The sequence below is a fragment of the Telopea speciosissima genome, chromosome 2 (assembly GCF_018873765.1).
Source record: "Telopea speciosissima isolate NSW1024214 ecotype Mountain lineage chromosome 2, Tspe_v1, whole genome shotgun sequence".
In the NCBI taxonomy this organism is placed as follows: Eukaryota; Viridiplantae; Streptophyta; class Magnoliopsida; order Proteales; family Proteaceae; genus Telopea; species Telopea speciosissima.
The window spans coordinates 72,683,806-72,694,284 of NC_057917.1; the positions used below are offsets into that span (position 1 = coordinate 72,683,806).

The 10,479-nt window shown below is 37.2% G+C and overlaps 1 protein-coding gene across 2 annotated transcripts; it reads left to right on the forward strand.

Annotated features, from left to right (window-relative positions):
• The first annotated feature begins 2,850 nt into the window (after positions 1 to 2,850).
• LOC122650096 (serine/threonine protein phosphatase 2A 57 kDa regulatory subunit B' kappa isoform) lies at positions 2,851 to 7,564 on the forward strand. Of its 2 annotated transcripts, none has more exons than XM_043843394.1 (3): positions 2,851 to 3,311; positions 3,345 to 4,579; positions 6,884 to 7,564. In XM_043843394.1, exons 2-3 carry the CDS (start codon positions 3,425 to 3,427, stop codon positions 7,238 to 7,240), a joined length of 1,512 nt encoding a protein of 503 aa, XP_043699329.1. In that variant the 5' UTR covers positions 2,851 to 3,311; positions 3,345 to 3,424; the 3' UTR covers positions 7,241 to 7,564. The 2 variants fall into 2 exon arrangements, with proteins under 2 accessions (XP_043699329.1, XP_043699330.1); XM_043843395.1 differs by having other exon boundaries at positions 2,851 to 3,091; positions 3,358 to 4,579.
• Positions 7,565 to 10,479: the final 2,915 nt, after the last annotated feature.

Genomic DNA, 10,479 nt, shown 5'->3' on the forward strand with positions numbered 1-10,479 from the left:
TATAAAAAGGTGCAAAGTTATTCGACTTTTCCTTATCTTATGTTGCCATGAGATAAAATTATCTTCCCATGGATCATGTTGACGCAATCATATCCAATGTTTTGATATTCTCTAGCTCATCAAGTGTGGATCATGCATCTTATAACTTCAATATTTTGAAATTGAGTAAATTGAAATACTCAACATCTACAATTTTTAGAATTACCTCTCAAATTTAAATATCTTTTGATATATTGAAGTCCTATGCCCATGGAAGTGTAGAACTATCTTAAATGGTAATATCTTTTTCACTTGTCATTCTTGTTAATAGATAACTAAAATTTATTTCTAATTTGCAATATATTAATAACTAATAAAATATTATATATCTATTTTGTCTCTTCATACCATTAATACGTATTGCCATATAATGATTTATTAATGGTAGACAAATTAATTTTTTTGTCAAAATATTAATAAAAATATATATATATAGGTATCACTTACAAATCCATTCTTCTATAACATTAGTAGTCAGAGAATATCTCAAGTCAAAAGCTATTATATCATCTTGGGCTCTTCTTTCATCTAGGATTCATTATTAACAATTTCTATGTTTTTCACGGTATGTGAAAAATCAATATTTCGACTCTTTTGATAAGCTTTTAACCCTTTTGTCGTGACAAGTGACTAAAATATACTCAACAGAAATTTTACGAGTAGAAAAGATATGAATTGTGGTAGTAAATTATAAAATAATTTGGGACATTTATATTTTATTAGAATCTAGATCAAATTGAAAGATTCATATTATTTATTTAGTTTTTATTTTTTTAGTACTATAGGTTTTCCAAGTAATTTTAAAGGCACATAATTCAATTTGTAAAATCATCCGATCACCCTCTCATTACTATGTTTCCTATGCCGATTGCTCAAAGAACCTTGTCTCAAAGTTAATATATATTCCATACAATTTTTACCTAAAGTATCTTATTTCTTTGATTTAGTAAATGATCAAATTAAACTTATATTTTTTAAGTCCTATTTATTCTCATATCTAATTGTACCAATAACAATATGAATTGTCATACAATATAAAAATCTAAAACATGGGTATTATCTAGTGAGATATAAATATAATAATTTTAATATTTACAATTACAAATCTTAACTCAACAATTATTATTTTTCTTATACCCAAAAAAATATACAATTTTCTTCTAAAAAAATTATTACACCCTTAATTAAAAATAGGGAGAAAGAACTAGGGATGTAAACGGATATTTGTAAATCCGTATTCGATCAGCGTTCGTATCCGTTTAGGAGAATCCGAATCCGTCCGAAACTAATCGGATACGAATATGATAATCCCCCTATTCGATCGATTATTATCCGATTCGTTTAGCAGTCCGACGGTAATAAAATATCTGAAATATAACTATGTGTTTGTCTATCCTTTTAAGTTACCTTATTGGATTTTGTTATCTTATTTTTATAAATTTATAAGTTAAGATAATGTGATTCTTTTTCTAGATTTGCTATTGGTTTATATATATTGTTTTATGCAATGTGATACATGGAATTACATATCTATTAAAAAATCAAAAGTAAAAAACGTAAGAGAATAAAGACTAAGAAGAGTAGAAGAAATGGTAATTACTGAACTCTCAAGTCTCAACCCTAACCCTCATCATAAAAACGGTAAATATGTCAATGGATAATCGAAAAATCGTATTCGATCCGTATTCATATCCATTAAGGAGAACCTATATTCAAAAAATCACTATCCGAAAATTATTCGAATCCGTCCGATTATAATCGGATACGAATATGATAATGCCACTATCCGACCGAATTCGATCCGTTTACATCCCTAGAAAGAAACGCCACTGGGTCGTATGTTGTGACATATACCTGCAATCAGACACAGTCGGGTGCGAAATGATCACCCCACCCCATGAAAAGGCAGGGGTGTATCGATCATTTTGTACCTAACTGTATCTAAGCACAGATACATGTCACAACATACGATCAGGTGACGTTCTTTTTCTCTAAGAAATATTAGTTATTGGGGGAAGAGGTTTTTTTTTCTTTCCCATTTTCTTCATTCAATACGGTGTTAAATTCATAAACATCAAGATTTCAACCGTTGGATAAGTCTCTATTCTAATACTTTTATCCAATGTTAGGATAATGTTGGACAACACGGTCAAAATATAGACGGCTGAGATTGTATCCGTATTGTTGTAATGATATTACATAAACTGTACGGATTCAATCCACGCCGTTGTTATTTACGCGTGGGTTGGAAAGGCATTTACCTTCCAAAATATAAGTGAGCACCGACAAGAACCTCTAGTGCTATCACATCGCTGACGCGTCACAGTCACAGACTCACGGATCATAGATTTGGGCCTATGGGCTTGTGGGCTTATGGGCCTGTTGGGCCTCCGGGCTCTATTCTCTCCATTCTGCCTTCTCTGTCGCCTGCCACCGGATTACATTAACAGTGATATCACAACGACAGTACGACACAACACCCTCGCGCATGGTAGACAAGACATGTCATTTTTCCCATATTTTATATATATTATATATCAAATTAAATTATTTTTTTTCCAAATTTTCAAAAATTCAAATAAAAGTTTCTAATTATTTAAAGCAGTTTCTAGTTTTTAGTTTCTACTTTCTACTCCACCCACTAGTTTCACTTTAATTTTTTTTTTTCTAAATTATTTTTCTGCGTCGTAACGTACCTGTATTTCTCAGAAATTGGCACCTCTTTCTTCTCTTCAATCGAGGGAACACTTATTGATCTTTCATGGAGGTGGAGCTTCTCAAGATACTCAGAACCCTCAAAGCATCTTCAAAAATCTATGTCTCTTCTATCCGGTTGAACTCGACAACCCCTGCTCCCATGTCACTCCTACCTCTTCTTCCTTCACCGCAGTTGTATTTCTCTTGAATCGTTGAAATCTGGTTTCAGAGACGAACCCAGCTGCTGGATTCATGTCTGAGATTGGTGTCTAAAAGCTTTCTACTCATTTCCCTTTCGTTGCATGAGTGCTGCTTTTGCTTCCAAGGCCATCTCATCTCGAGGAGCAAAATACAGGTTCTTATAATTTCCATTTTTTCATCTTCTATTTGGCAAAATCTGATCTTCCTTTCTTAGAACTAACTATCATAGCTGGGATCTTAGGTTTATTTAATAGTTTCATGCATGCCATGTAGATCTATCTCTGGATTTTTCTTCTGTTTGCCATTGGAAGTAAAGATCTTGTCTTTTTATCAATTGATCTCGCTGTTAAGAGTGACCGACATTTAGGGCTTCTTATTGGTAAACAGGGGGCCTTGGCTTCTTCTTCTTCGGGCTGTGAGGTTTTTCTTTATGAAATCGATCGCCATGAGCTTGATCTAGGCTTGCTCTGCGACCAACGTTGCCGCCATGTTTAAGCAATTCCTCAACAGATTCCCTCGGAAGTCACCGAAATCTGATGTTGTTGATTCTGCCGGTGGCATTTCCGGTAATAATGTTATCGCCTCTGGTAATGGGATCCAAAGAACGAACAGTGGGACTGCTGTCACTGTCCGATCAAATTCTATAAAGCGGATGTCTTCGGCGGTTTTCCCGGCGAGCATGGTGGCTGGAATTGAACCTCTTCTTTCCTTCAAAGATGTTCCGACTCCGGAGAGGCAGAATCTGTTCATTAGTAAGTTAAACCTCTGCTGTGTGGTTTTTGACTTCAATGACCCGAATAAGGACACTGTGGAGAAAGATCTGAAACGTGAGACCTTGATAGAGATCGTTGAGTTTGTTGCTTCCGGGTCAGCTAAGTTTACGGAGCCAGCAATTGCTGCAATATGTAAAATGTGCGCAGTCAACCTCTTTAGGGTATTTCCTCCTAACTACCGGTCCAATTTTACTGGTGGTGAGGCAGATGATGAAGAACCCATGTTTGATCCTGCTTGGACACATTTACAGATTGTGTATGACTTACTGCTTCGATTTGTCACGTCTACTTCTCTCGATTCGAAGGTAGCAAAGAAGTACATTAATCATTCGTTTATTCTGAGATTGCTTGATCTCTTCGATTCTGAGGATCCTAGAGAACGTGATTGTTTGAAAACAATTCTGCATAGGATATATGGGAAGTTTATGGTTCACAGGCCTTACGTACGCAAGGCTGTAAGCAATATCTTTTATCGTTTTGTCTTCGAAACAGACCGACACAATGGGATTGCTGAGCTGTTGGAGATTTTTGGCAGTGTAATTAGTGGGTTTGCATTACCACTAAAGGAGGAACACAAGATGTTTTTGTGGAGGGCTTTGATTCCTCTGCATAAGCCGAAGTCTGTGGGTGTTTACCTTCAACAGTTGTCATACTGCCTCACACAATTTATAGAGAAAGAACCCAAGTTGACGATTACTGTAATCAAGGGATTGCTAAAGTACTGGCCAGTAACGAATAGTCAGAAGGAAGTCATGTTCTTGAGTGAGTTGGAAGAGGTTTTGGAAGCTACCAACATGGCAGAATTCCAGAAGATCATGATTCCTTTGTTCCGCCGGATTGGTTCTTGTCTTAACAGCCCCCATTTCCAGGTGAGTCTCGTATTCCTTTACGTTATATTTTATTTTGTTAATGTTGGTGTTTTGGAGAGTGTTAATCGAGCTTCATTATTTCCATCCTAGTGTGATTAACTTGGACTACAAAGGTGTGGCCTGTTGAACTCTCTAAAATGATTCGTACAATACAATCCTTTTTTTATCTCGATGGTTCTACTTGGAATAAGGAATTGTATGGTCCTGGTAGAATAAGTAGTCTTGTCAGCAATGAATATTTTTTGAACAGTTGAAACTGTATTAGCTGTTATGCTACCTTCATTGAGAAGCTTGATCCAGTTTTTCCTTGACCAATTGTCTTTCCTCTGTTATTAGTCATAACACTTTAGACTTGCTTCTTTCACATGGTGGTTCAAAGAGTCGGATCAGAATCTGCAAATCTATCGTGAATGCACTTATTAGATCTTCATTTTTTGTCATTTTTTCCCCTTTATTTAGTTAGTGAATTAACAGAAAATCAATGAAACTTACCTCTTGTAGCAAGTACTACAAGGTTTTTTGAACCGACAACACCAAAAAATAAAGATCTATGGAAGTCTTTACCTCTTCATCCTGATTTTATTTTCCAGGGTTTCATCTGGAACCAGCTGATTCTGACCGATTCGTATCAAAATTGATGGAGGCCGATCCTTTGTATTATTTAGGGGTTCTAAACTTCGGTTAAAAGGTCAGGCAAACACTTCTTTGAAACTGCCTGCGAACATGATGATTCATCATCATCCTTTGCCTGGTGATGCTTATGAATCACAGAAGTGGGCTTATTTTAGGGAAATAAGCCTTGAGTTGAGTACTTTACCTGTTGGCCTTTTGATCCTATTGGTTTTCATTGTAACAAGTCACTTTAATGAGCCTAAAATAAGGTTAGGGGTTAGGAAATGGGATTTATTTTATTAGTTAGTTTAAGTTCGAGTCCTAGTTAGAATAGGACTTGTTTCAAGTCTTTTATTGGTCAATCAAGTAGCTAGTTTTATTAGTTAGTTTAAGGCTGCGTACATTATGACCCTCCCCAGACCCGCAGTGGCGGGAACCTCGTGCACTGGGTACTCTCTTTTAGTAGGATTCATATTTTGAGAGTTTAGATATATCTATCTAGCCACTATTGAGCCATTCAGGCTCACGATTCAATGAAATATACCTTCCAATTTTCTGAAACTTTCGGTACTGTGGATTCCCAGCCTGGTTATCTCTCTTTCTTTCTATCTTTTATCAAGATCACAGATCGGAATTTTCTCTTCTATATACCCTGTGGCATATCTGATTTTGGTCAAGGTTCAATTCTGTTCTTTTGCATATTGCATACAAGTTACTATTATGTTTTGACTCTAAACTGAGGTTTGAGATATGTACATTGTTTTCTTTAGTTCTATTATCAGTTCGGAGATTTCTAATCTATTGGCAGTGGTTCTAGTTCTGCGCTATTCTCTCCCCTAGTGGAACTGGGACTCTTCTAAATATCTTTATTCTGTTATTAGACTTGGCTCGAATTCTGCAGGCCAATTATGTTAGTAGAATAGACTATTCGACTGAAGTCTTGGGCATTGGTTCTAGTTCTGTTATTCTCTCCCCTAGTGGAACTAGGACTCTTCTAAATATCTTTATTCTGTTATTAGACTTGGCCCGAATTCTGCAGGCCAATTCTGTTAGTAGAATAGACTATTCGACTGAAGTCTTGCTCTGTTCTGAGAATCCTGTGTTATGTTATTGAGTTCTCCAAAATTTGATTTTGCTTCTCCATTTTTCGATTTTATTGTGAGCTAGTTTTCTGGCCTGGAAACAGGTTTGCATTACCTGGGGTTTGGACAGGCAGTGCAAAAGTAGTGGGGAGATTACAAATGCATGGGAATATTTTCTTAGAATTGGATGCGCTGAACTGTCATTTTTGCTTTCATAGTACTGGAATATGGTTTGTGCTTCAAAGTTTCATTGTGGAAGGCTTTAATTTTTATGACCACTGAGATATATTAAAAAATCTCATTAATAATGTGCTCATTTTTGTTGGCTTGTTTGATAATGCAGAAGAATGTTAAGTTGGGTATAGTCATAAAATTGGTTTGCTTTGGTGTAATACGTAATGGGAAATCATGTATATGGTATCTATGGTCCTTGCACCTATATGTGGTTTAATTTTGATGCGTTTGCATGGGAATGCAGTATTACAGGTAGATTTTCTCCTAATTAATGCTGATTAGATGTCTGTAGTCAGCTTGTTATTGTGTCATTTTACCTTCATTTTTTTTTTTTTTTTTTTGTTGTCACTTTAACTTCTTCCCCCCCCCCCTCCAGGTAGCTGAACGAGCCCTTGTTTTATGGAACAATGATCACATCATTGGTTTGATTGCGCACAATCGGCAGGTGATCCTGCCTCTCATCTACCCAGCATTAGAGAAGAACATACGGAACCACTGGAACCAGGCGGTTCTCAACCTGACTGTAAATGTGAAGAAAATGTTCTCAGAGATGGATGACGAGCTGGTCGTGTTTTGCCAAAGCAAGTATGAGGAGGAAGAAACGAAGCAAACAGTAGCAGCAGAGAAGAGAAGGGTGACATGGGAGCATCTTGAGACAGTTGCCAGTGTGCAACCTGTGACTGGAAATACAGCAGTTCTCATAACACCTACAGCAACTGCTATTACATGCTAAATTTAATTAAGCAGGGTCTCTTTCCCTTTCTCTTTTAAATGCCCGTGCTTGCCCCCTTTTGTTTTTTAATTTCTGGGCAGCAGGATGGAATGTAGTAAAACATGTTGACAGGGTTGGCCTTTTTTTTTTTTTTGGGGGGGGGGGGGGTTGATTTGGGTTTAGGGGGTTGTTCCTTGAATGGTGGATGAAGGTGGTGCTTGAGTGCCTAGATTCCAAAATCAGCAGTGGAAAAGTGCTAGCTGGCTGTACTGGATGAGGATGGCACTCAAAACTCACTTGTACTAACAAGTTATTCATTCCTAGTCGAGGATTTGCTTGTAACTCTGCATTGGCATTGTCTACTTTTGTGCAGTTGTTTACCTGTGTTTAAAGCTTTAGGAACCAGCAGTCCCGCAGGGTTAAAAAAATCCGAATCGGAGCCATTCCCCCCACCCCCCACCCCAACACCCAAAAAAAAAGAGGGAAAATTGGTAATTACTTCTGCTACGAAGAAGGGTTGTGATAAGACTGTATGGACTCGGATTGAAATCAGCTGGACCCAATTCGAGGCCAATTCTGGATTTTAAAACCCTGGTGAACAGTTCTTCAGGAGCTCTTAGGGCAAAAATGTTGAATGCTTCAAGTCAGGGACTCGGGACACAGTTGCATGGCCTTGCTGCACAAGTTAAGCTGGTTTTATTCCCCTTTCAATGGGGAAGCATTGAATATCTAGGTAGGGGAATAAGATTGATTAGGTTTTAGATCATATAGGTGATGTGATCATGGATATTTAGGGTCGTGCCAGGTTTTAGTGGAGTTTTAATGTTCTCTCCACTTAACCTCACTTCTAGTCTGCTTCTTGGATATGAGAAGGTATAGAACTGTTGGTTATGGCCTTACAAAGGATAGATACTATTACATGGGAGACAAATATGATGGGTTTAAGCTTCAGGAATTGTGGTAAAGCGGTTAAGAATTGAGATTCTATCTGGGAGTGTTGACTGTTGAGCATCCCTTGCTGGTGAAGACAAAGGTCTGAGAGAGATTCATTTTGCGGTCCTTTGGGGTATAAATTATGGTTAACAAGACAGAATTTGGATTTACTGATTAAAGAAGCACAGAGAAAGCAAAGCTTGAAGGAGCATTCAGGAATAGGATGTGGGTTTGGAATAAGCCACCGTGCCTGATTTTGCTGAGGTGTACGGTTCCTGAAACATTTCTTCTGAACCATTCAATCCGTTAAGCCCATCAAGCAGTTTTCAATCTACTGGGTCTCGAGAGGGTGTCAATCAGTTGGTTCAGTCCGCATTTGGTCTGGTTGAATCAATTTTGGTCAGTTACTGAACCAACCCGAGACCAAATCATTAAGAAAGTTTTCAGTTTAGTTTGGTTTCTTATCGATTTTTTGTTATCGGTGGCCGGTGGGGGCTATTATCATGTTTGGTGCGGTCTTGTTTCAGGTTTATAACATATAAGAAAAGTAATAAAAAAATATTGGTTTTTTGGGGTTTTTGGTCTGGTCTTGATATTTTATTGGGTTCAGTTGGTCTGGTTTGATTTAGGTTTCATTTTTACTTGTTTTATAAAACCCCAACCCAAAAACCAATTCAATAATAAGGGTTTCATGAGTCTATCTCTCCTCCCCATATGAAAAGACATCTCTGCCCCCATGTTTTGAGGAGGAGAGATATAGACACATGGGAGTGCTGGCGTAGGCCATATTCCCAGCTAGAGAACTGCTTCCCTAAATTTAATATAGGCCCAACTAGAGTAGCCTAAGTTTAAAAGAGCTTTTGTACCTCAAAGCGTTGAGGATTAAGTTTTCCTTCACCTATGGAAAAGAGAGAATCTTCAAACGGATGATTATATGTTCCATGATTGTACTCTTATGTCATAACTAACTCCCACCTCCTAATCGTGAATGGTTGTAAAGATCTTGACTGTGAGAAGATTCTCTCTTCACTATGGATGAAGAGACAGGATCCAAACCTCAAACAATGTTTTTAAATGCAGAAACTCATATTGGACTCGGACTGACCGTTGGTGGCCATGGTCACCCAATCATGGTTTAAGTAATTGGTATGGGTCTTGGCCTATACCAATACGATATCAATAAGATTGGTCTAGAATAGCTCGTATTAGATGATTTTACCCCTGATTTTTATAAAAAAATAAAATAAAATAGTGATTATTATTATTTTTTTAATGATTTTACCCTTTGCCCTGTAACCGTACACCAATATAGTATCGGCCTCTACCGAGACAAACACGGATTGATACTGATTACTTAAACCATGGTCCTAATATGGATTTTACCCTTTGTCCCAGCAATTGAATCGGCTGGTATGGCGTGTTGATACTGATTACTTAAACCATGGTCCTAATATGGATTTTACCCTTTGTCCCAGCAATTGAATCGGCTGGTATGGTGCTATTGATCTTGATAAAGAAATGATGCCCTCATACGCAAAGACCTGTTGAGTAAATCAGAACAATTATTGTTTGACACGCTTCCCTTATATGGAGAGAGTAACTCAGGCAGTGGGGAAATCTCCTATGTCACATCAATAGCGATGCAAAGAATAGTATCATTCACATGGGCCCACATGATCAAGGTAAGAAAAAAATAATAAAAAAATCTCTTGTACGAGGGTGATAGTAGAGTAGTATAGTGAAATTTTTTTTTCCAATTTTTGTAAAAGGGCATCAGACTTGATGGCATTGATGATGAGAAAGGGGTGCTTCAATTAAGCTTCTAAGAAATTAAGGTGATGAACAAGTTCAAGAAGAAGGAAGTGAATGTTACCAGCTCTTCCACCCTTTGAAAAGGAAGAGGGAAAAAGTTTTCTGAGACCCTAGGGAAGGTACGTTAGATTGCCATGGATATTGATACTGATACAGATGTAACAGATCGATTGTATATCAGCCTGATTCCTATAGAAAAACCAAATTTTGATAAAGAAAAAGGCACTTATTTTATCTAATTGGCTGATATGATACTGATACCTAAATCAATATCGCTAACCCACACACACTCTCTATCTTTTTTTTTCTCACATGAAATGATTTTACTGTCCTCCTATGTAAAGGTGTCAAACGATTCGGGTGCAGTGTAATCAGTTCTGTTCGGTACAAGAATTTTTAGGTGAAATCAGAACCGAACCGTTTATTAAACAATTTCAATTTTTGAAACCTAAACCATTTAGTAAATGGTTTTGGTTCTTCAACCCTTAATGGTTTTGATCACGGTTTTAGATAAT